The 12,717-nt window shown below is 51.3% G+C and overlaps 1 protein-coding gene across 1 annotated transcript; it reads right to left on the bottom strand.

The window, feature by feature from the left end:
• Positions 1 to 7,468: 7,468 nt before the first annotated feature.
• Positions 7,469 to 12,504, bottom strand: RPS7 (ribosomal protein S7). Its single transcript, XM_062208911.1, has 7 exons — positions 12,411 to 12,504; positions 12,130 to 12,212; positions 11,936 to 12,007; positions 11,413 to 11,556; positions 10,634 to 10,698; positions 8,053 to 8,203; positions 7,469 to 7,580 (listed from the first exon to the last, which is right to left on the bottom strand). Exons 2-7 carry the CDS (start codon positions 12,202 to 12,204, stop codon positions 7,503 to 7,505), a joined length of 585 nt encoding a protein of 194 aa, XP_062064895.1. The 5' UTR covers positions 12,205 to 12,212; positions 12,411 to 12,504; the 3' UTR covers positions 7,469 to 7,502.
• Positions 12,505 to 12,717: the final 213 nt, after the last annotated feature.

The following is a 12,717-nucleotide window of genomic DNA, read 5'->3' as shown; positions in this document are numbered from 1 at the left end:
GCCACACTGAGCCTGAGAAACCACAGTCAGGTCCCAAAGACAGCAAAGGCCACTCCACTGCTCTCAGCAGGAAGACACCGTCAGAGGCACGGGCAGGCAGCCGTCTCTTGCCAAGACACAAACATGCACAACCACAGGAACATGATGAACCCTCGTGGGCCTCACAGCAGACCCAGCACTGGTGTGAGGGTACAGGGGCTGGGGAGCTGGGCACAGCCACACACATGGCCAGGCAGCTGCCTGCACATGCAGAAGGGACCCTTCTCAACCCCCAGGTGAAGGCGAGGGCCACCCTCAGCACAGGGCCCAAGGTCCAAGGTTAGCAAGGAAGGCAGGACCTCATTCAGGCCAGGCTGCCAGGCGGTCAGGGGCAGACCCACAGCTCCCGGAGCCCAGCCCAGTCCTGCACCGGACACAGCCCTCCTTCTGTCTCACAGTGGGTGGAGGGCAGCTCGCGTTTGTTTGTGTTCCTGAAATTCCTAAAAAGCGCCAGCAGCCAAGCATTACTGGGGTGCAACGCTGACGTGATGATCCTGAGCCAGAGATTTCCAGTCTGCAAGCACCTACCCACAGGGCACAGGAGCAGCGCACATCACAGGAAGCACGCCCTCCTTCTCCCTTCTTTCTCTCTTAACGCACTGAAGTCCTGGCCATGGGGAACGGCCTTTGCCTCGTGAACTCTGACCCTCGGAGAGTGGCTCCAGCAGGCCAGGCCCAGACTCTCGGCCTGCCTGCCAGTGGCTGTTTACATTTCTGAGATAACGAGCAATGTGGGGATCAAGAGCCGGATGAGAACCCGGGTCATATGGGTGGTGGCTGCATCTCTGGACACTCTGTCCATGAGGACGTTGCCCGTGACCGCCCCCCTCCCCAGCTCTGGGGCTCCATGGACCAGGGTTCCCAGAAAGAGCTGAGCACTTCCACGCCTCCCTGCTGGACTGGACGGGGCTCTCATCCCATCCTCTTCCTGCCCAGCCGGCTCCTCGTGGATCCGGAGCACAGGACAGCACTTGGCGTGCACCACGCACCTGCTGACCACAGGAGGCACAGGGCCCGTCAGTCACTATCATCAGACTCAAAACTGCCCAAACTTGAACCTGCCCCACAACCACCTGGAAGACTTCCAAAACCAGACGTCTGGGTCCTCCCCTAAGGTTCAGTTCCAACTGGTTGGTAGGTTTCAAGAGTTTTCATTTTCTGAATTTTTAAATTTTTATTTACTTGACAGGTTGAGTTACAGTGAGAGAGAAAGGTCTTCCATCCGATGGTTCACCCCCAAAAAGGCCGCAACGGCCGGAGCTATGCTGATCCGAAGCCAGGAGCCAGGCGCCTCTTCCTGGTCTCCCATGCAAGCACTTGGGCCATCCTCCACTGCTTTCCCGGGCCACAGCAGAGAGCTGGATTGGAAGAGGAGCAACCGGGACAGAATCCGGCACCCACATGGGATGCTGGTGCTGCAGGTGGAGGATTAACCTAGTGCGCCACGGCGCTGGCCCCCCTGAATTTTTTTTTTTTTTTTTAATCTGAGAGAGAGATATAGAGATCTCCCAACCTTTTGACCACTAGTCAAATGCCCACAAAGGCTGGGGCCAGGCCAGGTCAGGGCTGAAGCCAGGGTCTGGGAACCTGACCCAGGGCTCCCATGCGGGTGGCGGGGACCCAGGTTCCTTTTATTATTATTTATTTATTTTTAAAGATTTATTTACTTATTTGAAAGTCAGAGTTACAGAGAGGGATGGAGAGAGGAAGAGAGAGACAGAGACAGAGACAGAGAGACAGAGAATCTCCTACCCGCTGGTTCATTCCAGGTCTCCCACGTGGGTGCAGGGGCCCAAGCACATAGGCCACCCTCGGCTGCTTTTTCCAGGCACATTAGCAGGGAGCTGGAGTGGAAATGGTGCAGCTGGGACTCAAACCGACCCCCATATGGGAAGCTGGCATCATGGGTGACGGATTCACCCGCTATGCCAGATGCTGGCTCCAGGACCCAACTTCTCATCACCTGCCTTGTTCCTCTTTTCAGGAAGCTGGAGTCAGGAGCCAGAGCAGGGACTGAAACCCAGGCCCTGGAACATGGGATGTGAACAGACCAACCCCGGGCTTCAGGGCTGGGCCAAGTGTCCGTCCCCAAGTGTTTACATTTCTACCAAGTTCCCAAGCAAAGTTAAGCTGCTGTCCAGGGACCACCCGAAAACCACTGCCCACCTTGCAGGCAGCTTTAAGGGTTTGAGTTGATACAGCAGTCTACCCGTGTGGCCACTCCAATCCCCAGCAGCTGAGGCTGGCTTCCTCAATGCCCATTCTCCTCCCTCTGTGTGTCTGGAGCCTCAGGGGTCTGTGCACCTGCCTGTACGCACCTGTCCTGCACAGATCTGGAAAGTGAAAACCAAACTAACCCCTGATGTAAGGGAGAGACCCGCTGGACACAACTCCCACCCTAGGGAAAACAGTTTCACCACCCGGTCATCGGCCATGCAGGACCGTATAGAAGAGTGGGACAAGCACACCACCACGGGAAGGGTGCAGGTAAGTGGCACGGCACGACCTCCCCACTCAGGAGACATCAGACTGAAATGAACATGGAGGGAAGCCGTCCCAGCTGATAACATCACCCAAGGACTCTGGTCTCCTCCTGCCCCTCCCAAATCTGCACACCCAAGGATGACCTAAACATTAGTCAAAGAAATGGACTCTGCGAGCCACGAGACATGAGCCTTCCCGAGGATCCCAGCGGCGACAGAGAAGGAAACGCCACACTGTGCTGCTGTTCCTTCCACGCCTGTCTCACTGGACTTGAGTTCACTGTTGGTTTTTTCATCTGTCTCCAGGGTCTGCACAGGACCTGGCATTCCGAGGACACGGTCCCAGCCTGCCTCTTCACAACCCAGCAAGAACCAGAACACACTCTCATTTTCCTCAGCCGATGGTGCGGTGTCAGATCAGGGCTGAACCTGACAGCAGAGATGGCAGCTGGGGTCCAAGCAGCCAGCAGGTGACTCACCCACGTTTACCAGTACTGATCACCACACACACCAGTAAAAGCGAGGAACGAAGGAAGATTCCAGCCAGAGGCTTTGCCAGAACCCTGGAGCCGTGGTGCAGCGAGTCAAGCCACAGCTTGCAGCTGTGGCTCCTGCTCCGGGCACTCTGAGTCTAAGAGAATTCCCGGGCGTTGTCAGTCGCGGTCCTCACTCCTCACAAACCCTACAACAGGCTTGGGTTTTCAGGGATGGGAAAGCACATTCATTCAGATTTCTACCAAGGCCCGGATACTCTGCCAGGCCCTGGTCAGGGGCTGAGAACTGGCCAGTACTCACTGAGCCTTCAGATTTTATCATTTAAGTGCAACACTTTGAGGACTGGAGAGATCACCACATGGCCGGTCCAGGCAAACATACACCACAGATGAGAAGAGTCCCAGAAATAAGGCGACCCAGCTCCTGGCCACGACCCAGATCCAGGGTGTGATTCTGGGTGCACCATGTGAACCCTGAACAAAGCTTCTAGGCAAAGACTGAAGTGGAATGGCAGCCAGCACTGCCTTCAAAGCCCCTGATAGGTGGAGTGGGTGTCTGACCTAGTGGGCAAGGAACCCACTGGGACACCTGGCACATCCTGGAGTACCTGGGCTCAAGCCCCAACTTCCCACTAATGCTCATCCTGGGAGGCAGCAGCTGCCGGCTCAAGTACTTGGATCCTTGCCACCTACATGGAGATGCAGACTGAGTTCCAGTCTCCTGGCTTTGGCCTGGCCCAACTCCGAATGTCGTGAATTTGCTATACGAACCAGCAGATAGGAGCTCCCTGTCTCCAATAAACAAGTATTTTTTCCAAAGTTCCCCATCAAAACATCTCAGGTAATATGCACTTGCAAAATGTTAAACACAACTAGGAATAAAGTTAGAACTCTATATCCAGGTCTGCCACAGGGGAGTGCAGGGGCCCAAGCACTTGGGCCATCATGTGCTGCTTTCCCAGGAGCTTAAGCAGGGAGCTGCGTCAGAATTAGAGCAGCCAGGACGAAACTGGCGCTGTCTGGGACGTGGGCATCACGGCAGTGGCTTACAGCACTCCCCCACACACAGCTGTCCTACTTTCAAGGAGACGGCTAAGTGCAGACGACGAACAGCACACCAAGTGAATGGCAGCCTCATTCAAACGAGTGCCAGAGAAGAACCCAGATTTTACCCTTCAGAGTCCTGAGTGAAAGTGCAATTGCCAACAGTGCATTCCACCGGCCGGTGCCATGGCTCAATAGGCTAATCCTCTGCCTTGCGGCACCGGCACACTGGGTTCTAGTCCTGGTCGGGGCACCAGATTCTGTCCTGGTTGCCCCTCTTCCAGGCCAGCTCTCTGCTGTGGCCAGGGAGCACAGTGGAGGATGGCCCAAGTGCTTCAGCCCTGCACCCCATGGGAGACCAGAAGCACCTGGCTCCTGGCTTCGGATCAGCGCGGTGTGCCAGCCACAGCGTGCTGGCTGCGGCGGCCATTGGAGGGTGAACCAACGGCAAAAAGGAAGACCTTTTTCTCTGTCTCTCACTGTCCACTCTGCCTGTCCAAAAAAAAAAAAAAACAGTGCATTCCACCAAGTTTCATTATAATCATCCCCCACTGGTGCTGCTGCTAATGGTGAGGATGATCAAGGGGACAACCTAACATGGAGAGAACCCTTAGTGACCAGTCCATCTCCAATCACTGAAACCTTTCAACACATCACGGTTATATTGCTGTTACCAATTTCAATAAAAATCAAGTCTAATACTTATTTTAACTATGCATCTCAGTGCCTCAAAATAACAATGTTGTACTTAGAACCCTGGGCCCCTGTACCCACGTGGGAGACCTGAAAGAAGCTCCTGGCTCTGGTCTGGCTGACCAGTTGGCTGTTGCAGCCATTTGCACTCCACTTCCAATCCAGCTCCCTGTTTATCTCCCTCTCTGTAATTCTGATTTTCAAATAAGTAAATCAATCTTTAAAAATAAATTTAATAAGAAGATTACTTAGGATGCTGGCTCCCCATATCACAGTGCTTTGAGTCCTAGCTTCACTCCAACTTACGCTGAAGTGCACCCTGGGAAGGCAGCGGGTGATGTGATGGCCACCCACACGGAGCTTCTAGCCCCTGGCTTGGCCTGGCCTAACCCTGGCTATTAAGGGCATTTGGGAAGTGAACCAGCAGATTGAACATCTTTCAAATAAAATATTTTTTAAAAAATTTAAAAATCTCTAAGATGCAAATGGACGAAATATTAGCTTCAGTTTTGCTTCCTTTCCAGAAATTGTACCCAAAGTTTTTACTGAAAATTACCAACTTCCATCTTCCTTGGTATTCTGGAAATCTCTACTCTTTCAAAGAAATTAGATGTTCAAAGTATTTAAAATTGGGCTGGCGTTGTGACATGGCAGGTAAGGCCACCACCTGTAGTGCCAGCATCACATATGAGCTCAGGTTTATATCCCAACTGAGCTCAGGTTTATATCCCAACTGCCCTTCTGATCCAGCTCCCCGTTAATGGCCTAGGAAAAGCAGAAGACAGCCCAAGTGTTTGGGCCCCTGCTACCCATGTGGGACACAGGAAGATGCTTCCAGCTCCTGGCTTCAGCCTTGCCCAGGGCTGGCCATTGCAGCCATCTGGGGAGTGAACCGGCATAGATCTGTCTCTCCCTAACATTCAAATAAATAAAAATCCCAAGAAATGAACTCAGCCAACTGAAACTTCAAAAAATCCATGAAGATATGTGTATTATGTATGAAATTTGAAAATTTTTGCATGAAAACCTTTTTCACATAACTTGTATATCCAATCACTAAATCCAGAATATTTTTAAAGAAAAACACTAACATTCTAGAGTAGCTTGGAAATGTTTCCAGTCTCACAGAGAACCTGCCGACGACCAGAAAATCTCACACCCATGCCCTGACTCAACCACTCAACACATCCCCAACTCTGTATAGTGGGTCCTTTTCTAATAAAATGTAAATGAGGTTGGATTTGCTCCCATCAGCTCCTTTACTCCGTTGTCCCCTTCCAGAACCTGAAAGTGAAAAGCCCTCCCACTTGGGCTCATGCTGTGCAGGACCTGAGGGCTGCTGCAGACCCTGCCACTCCCAGGCTCTGGAGGGTGCAGTGAGGACGCACGCAGGCCTGCCTGCCGTCTTCCTGCTCTTCACCCAGGTGCTCAGTCCGGGGCGCAGCCTCTGAACAGCACCCCACAGCTCACTGGAATTGAGCACTACATACAGGAACAATGTGACGGGAAGTGACTGTTGAGGTTCCCTTCCCAAAGACTGCTTCCCCACTCTCTAAAGAGGAAGGCAGTTTCCAATGTAGTACTAAGGCCTAGTAATCTGCTGAAAGCCGCTTGGCACAACTGGAAAACCAAACATCTGCTATGCCCTCCCAATGCCTAGGGAAGACCTGGTACAACTGTGGTCACCTAATGCTGAACCCCGGGTTCTGTGCTACCCAGTGCCTTCAGCCAACTATGGAATTGGATGCTGACTGACCCTTGACAGCCATTGAAAACCTAGCACGGATCTATGTACAGTCAATGATTCTGAGAGAACAGGGAGAAGAGCACTATTGGCTTACAAGAGAAATGAAAAAATTACAGACCTGTTTCACACACTTAAGGCTCCTGAACTATACACCTGAAAATGAGGAGTATGGCAAATTCCTTTTACACAATAAAAAAAATGAGGTGGAGGGAAAGATAGTGGCTTGCACAATACAATGGGTACGAAATCACACACTATAAGAGAAAATTCTTGGTGTTAACACGGCATAGTGGGAAGACTGTACTTCAGTCAGATAACCTAACAAGCCCCAAGCCTCTATCACAAAGTAATGTCAAAGGGCAAACACTGATTGCCCTGTCTATCAGAACATTGCACACAGAGAGAAACATACATTTTTTAATAATCTATTTATTTCAAAGTCGGAGTTAGAGAGAGAGAGAGAGAAAGAGATGGAGGAGAGACAGAGTTCTATCCACTAGTTCACTCCCCAAGTAGCCACGTGGCTAGAGCTGGGCCAGCCTGAGCCAAGAGCTTCTCCTGGGTCTCCTTCATAGGTGCAAGGGCCCAGGCACTTCGGCCATTTTCAGTTGCTTTCCCAGGCACGGAGCTGGACTGAAATGGAGCAGCCAGAACTTGACCCAGCACTCATATGGGATGTGGGCACTGCAGAGGACTTGACCTGAACCACAGTGCCAGCCCCTGAAATTTACATTTAAAAAACCCTGTATACCTTCACGTGCAAAAATGTGAAAGGGCCAACATCCACCATTTTCAGCAGAATCTTCCTGAGATCAACCTATTACAGACTCACCAGGGATCAGTAACACATCTTTCACAGGCATCTAACTTCCCAGCAAAGGCACCCTCTGCTCAAACCCTCCAGCCGTGCAGGAGCCAAGCTGGACATCGGTGTCTGTGGAATTTCGAAACACACGTCTTGAACAGAATACCGTGAAGCATCTTTTATTTAGTCATTTTTGTTTACAACTGGAACTCTGGGAACTCAAAATTAACATCCTTGCCTGTGAGCTTCTTATACACACCAGAGAAAGTTTCCACCTGCAAGAGAAATAACATGTCACAAAACTTTTACACACACACACACACACCCCTGGAAATCTACAGATTGTGTAGAATGGTGTCCTTTATGGTATTTCCTCTCAGCAACCAGATCCCGAGAAGCTTAGGGACAAGCCCATTTCCCGAGTCACAGGACAGGACCCTCCAGCACCTGTGTGCTGTGCTCCTTTGTGTCACATGGTCTAGCCCATGGGGGACACCAGTGGCTACCCACACTGGTTAAGTAGTACCAGGCTTACCCAGTTTCTAATAAACACCACCCCACCCCTAACTCATCAACATGACAGCTTCAAATTTACTCAGAGCATGAAGCATTTTACTTCCACTTTTCCTAAATACTTGAAAGGTACAGAGCACTCAAGGGTCCAATTCTCCCAGTATCACCAGAGCCGAGGAGAGGGCCCTGAGTTCAGACTGCACTACTCTCCCGTGATCTCATGTCAGCGGTTACCTTGTGCTCCACGTTATTCTGCTGTGCTTTGTCCAGATGGACCTTTATGAGCCGGCTGCCATCCAGCTTCACACGGATTCTCTTGCCCACGATTTCACTTGGGAAGACTAAGTCTTCAAGGATCGCGTCGTGCACGGCTGTCAGAGTGCGGCTTAAAGTAGAGGGACAGAAATAAGCAACCCAGCAATGCTTGCCCTCTGGCGGGCTCCGGATTCCTGACATCATATTAGCATCAAGTCTCAAATAGGACGGCTATGTTTCCTGTATCACACCTGACCTGAAGAGGGTACCAAGAGGCTTACGTATTTCAAAAGCCTTGACAAGCTAGCCCCTGCACTGTGACTGTTTCTAGAGATAGAAGACTAGAAAACTTTTTTTTAATTTCCATTCTCCTAAGATTTCTCAAGTCAATCAGCCAACAGCCTCTTCAGCAGCCATGCTTATCTCCAAAGTGGTCACACTAGGGCAGCACCTCGGTGCAGTGGTGAAGACACTGCCCGAGATGCCCACATCCTACACTGGCCTCGTCCTGGTTCAGTCCTGCCTCAATCCAACTTCCTGTGTACTCTGGAAGGCAGTACAGGTGGTGGCTCAAGTACTGGCTCCCTGCTATGCACCCAGGAGACCTGCATTGAGTTCTGGGCTCCTGACGTAGGCCTGTTACAGCTCCAACTGTTATGGGAATTTGAAGAGTGAACCAGCAGATTTAAGTTCTGTCTTTCAAGTAAATAAAAATCCAAAAAATAGTAAAATGTAATACAGGATCACAGAAAAGCTCTCCTTGGCCTCCAAGGTATCACACAGACTCCTGTTCTCGAAGATCAACTGAGGCAATATCTCACCCTAAAATCTACAAGGGTACTTTCAAACGTTCATGGAAAATGGAATTAAAAGAAGTTTAAAGTTTGAAATCCATGCATATTTTACAAAATCCACTTCCATGAACTTTTTTAAGATCCCTTTTTCCACAAATTTCACACCTGCCTCTCATGTGGTTCCTGATTTCCAATTCATTCCCATCCTATCAACAGTCAACAATCTCTAGCTGTCAAGTTCACAAGCTCCCTGGCTGTAGCCTGGCAAAGGAGCAGCTTCAATTCAGAACACACTCAACTCACCAAGGAGCTGTGTCCTGACAAACCCATCAGAAGCTCACAACAGCAGAAGTAGAAAATGTACAGACTCCACCTACCCCACGAACACTCTAGCCCAGTCACAGCACCTGGTGCAGCACTAACTGCTTCCCTCAGGATCAGGGCTCACTGGAAGCTGCACTGGTGCCCCGCCCAGCATGCCAAGACAGACTGGGTCACACACTGGCAGCACAGGACGAGATCCAAATTCAATATTCCATATACAGTTTCTACATAACACGTCCCACCTTCACAACACCCTGAAGATGAAGTCTCAAGTTGAAATGTTTAAGTGCACAGACTGCCACTAGGAGCACAGTGAAGGCATTACCTGAGAAGATTTGGGAACTGCAGGTTTGGGCTAAAGGGGAAGTTACAGCCTTGGGAAGCAGTCCCTCAGCTGGGTGCCATGCACGTCTACACCCAATCCCTAACTCAGGTTCTCAGCACTGAGATGACCAAAGGATCACAGTAATAAAAATCCAACTAACGCCACGCCAACTGCCCACACAAGTCCAAACTGGAAACCACATTAATTCAGGGTCAAGAAACCCTGGCACCGCTTTGCCAGCCTCAGCGATGACTCCCCTCCCGCCTGCACTAACAGCCACAATGCTAGATTGCAAGGTCTTCAGAACACTGAGCTTGAAAAACAAACTCCTAGCACTACTGTCAATCGCTGTAATGAGCCACTTCTCCAAGCCCTGGGTCACTTTTCTCACCAATAGCTAGGGATAACCACACAGGCCACATAGTTTCCCAATCTAGTCTTCAGGGGAAGTACCTGCATGCAGGACCCCAATAATCCAAGTTTGTGAAACATACTAGTCAGACAGTGACAATACCAAACAGCTAGTGCAAGAACGCAATCACGCATTTATGTCAGATGAACTCCAAGCTAAGTTCAGAAATCACTTTATCAGCATCTTCTACTGTACTGATACTTTCACCTGCAATGTCAATACCAGAAACATCCACCAACTTATTTTTACCTCTAATCTACAGTAACAATAAGCAAAAGCACATCCCAGCCCAGGTGAACTATCCAAGCACTTCAAAACTTCACGGAAAATGGACTTATTTTTTACTAGGCAACTTCAAAACTCGGGCAGTTTTCCATAGCAAGCATTTTCCATGAAATTCTTGAAGACCTCACTTCAGTGTAGAATGCTTTAGCACCTGCACAAACCAGACTTCACCATCTACCCTTTGCCAAGAACTGGAGGAGTACGCCGTTCTGACAGCACTGGCCCATTGCGTGGACTGCCTACAAGAACACAAGCGGCTGCACAAGAATTCCAAACACGACACACAGACTAGAAGAGGAAACCAAGCAGAGCTCCCTAAAAACCCTCATGTGAACGACCTGCGTGTGACAAACCACACCTGGCACGAATCAAGGGTTGTTCACAGGAACGGTACACACAGTTCTGATGCTGTTCACTCACCTCCTAGGGCGCTTTTGCTTATTTTTCGTACGGCTTTTCCGAGTTGGCTTAGGCAAAATCCTCCTCTGTAGGGTAAGAGTTATCATGCAACAGAACACAAAAGAAAAAGGTAAGTTGACACAAGCGAAAAACCGTTATATACTGCTTTAAAGCAAAGAGTAACAATTAAGTCCAAATATCAAGGCAGCAAAATGACCTAAACAATGTACTGACATTAATTCTTGATGCTTCAGGGATTCAGAATCCACAGCCTATATTAAAATGCTGCTGGGAAAAAAACACTTTCCCAGGTTCCTAACACCCACACAGGTGCTGAAAGGGCCTGCAGACCCAGGGAACATTCCTTCACTCTAGATCAGGCTTGGCACTGAGTTCCCCAGACACCAGTGGCACCAAACAGAACTTTCCTGATTATGTGCTTGTTTTTCCTACAAACTTCCTTAGCATCCCCTGCCACCCCACAGCCTACATCTGATTCAGCTGAGCAGCCTTGAACCTGAGACCAATAATTCTATCAGACAGAGGGAAAAACAATCTCCCGCTCAATAGCCTCCCATTCCCTGGTCTGACCACCCATGGAAGTGATTAAATCACTGCAAGTAGGTAGAGGCCGGAGCAGCACAAAAGCACAGCACTCCACCACCTCACACGGCCCTACAACCACGTCATCCCCTACCCAGCGCGGTTCTGAAATGCTGCGAGCACAGGGCTCATTTGATTACCTACCAGGCTAAAGTCAACACAGGATGACTTCTACAAAACATTTAAGGGTAGGTTACCTGAGCAATAAAGACAACGTGCTTCCCACTGAACTTTTTCTCCAGCTCACGAACTAGCCGGACTTGAATTTTCTGGAAGGATTTTAGTTGAGGAACGGGAACAAAGATGATGATAGCTTTCCGGCCACCGCCAACTTCGATTTCCTAAGAAAAACCTACACTTAAGATCCACATCCATGGTCAACATTCTACCACAAGAAATACATCTTCAATTTTTCTCAACCAAAATCGATGACTGGTTGTGCCCTGCGAGGACCTCTGCAGCTGTCCAGCTACACTACAAACGTGAAACACAGACTTCGCAGAAGTCAGCTCTCAGAGAGCTGTAGGCTCAGCACACGTCGGAGGCGACCGAGCGCCTGAGAACTGCAGGATGCGCTGCACTCAAGGTCACGGGGGCAGCCTTCGGGGCGCCTCTCCGGCCTCCCCAGCTCCGCACCCAGGGTGCCCACGGCGCAGCGCCCCCGCAGCGCTCCGCCCCACGCACGTGGCCCCCGCGACGCGCCCGGGACAGCGGACCCACCTTGGCAGCCGTGATGTTCAGCTCCCTTAGTTGAGCCTTGAGGTCCGAGTTCATCTCCAGCTCCAGGAGCGCCTGCGGAGCACAGAGGGCGGTGGGCGACACCGACCCCGACGACCCGACGACCCCGCCGCGCACACGCGGCCTCCCGCCCCTCCCGGCGCCCGCACGCCCCGGTGCCCAGCGACACCCCTCACCTGGGAGATCCCCGACTCGAACTCATCCGGCTTTTCGCCGTTGGGCTTCACGATCTTGGCGCTCGAGCTGAACATGGCTTCTCCTGGAGACAGAAACTAGGAGTCAGCGGCCCCGGCCCAGCTCCCGCCTCGACCCTGGAGCAGCCATCCGAGGGCAGCGACCGCATAATCGGCCGTATCCCCTGCCGGTGAGCAGGATCCGCTGCTCTAGGAATAACCCCAAGCGACATATCCCTCGATGCCGACAGAAATCCATGGCCCGGGACGCCACCCGCACCTACCTGGTTGAGCGCCGGCTGAGGAAGAGGCCCAGATCTCGCGAGAGCGGGGCAAGTCCCCGCGGCGGAAGGAAAGAGGCCGGAACAAGGCGACAGCGGAGCGGAAGCCGGAAGAGCCACCGAGACGCAGCAGGAAGCCTAGAGCGTCCCAGGAAGTGATCCCGAGGGACCACTATGTCGGTAACGCACTTCCGCCCTAGGAGGCGGAGAGTGGCTGGCTGGGTTCCCGCCGTTGTTTTACTCTGTTCGGGCGGGCACCCAGTGGTCCAGGCCTGAGCCTAGGGCTGCAGGAGACCCCGGGCCGAGAGCA

This window comes from Lepus europaeus, chromosome 13 (assembly GCF_033115175.1).
Source record: "Lepus europaeus isolate LE1 chromosome 13, mLepTim1.pri, whole genome shotgun sequence".
Lineage (NCBI taxonomy): Eukaryota > Metazoa > Chordata > Mammalia > Lagomorpha > Leporidae > Lepus > Lepus europaeus.
This window is presented reverse-complemented; position numbering and strand designations above follow the sequence as displayed.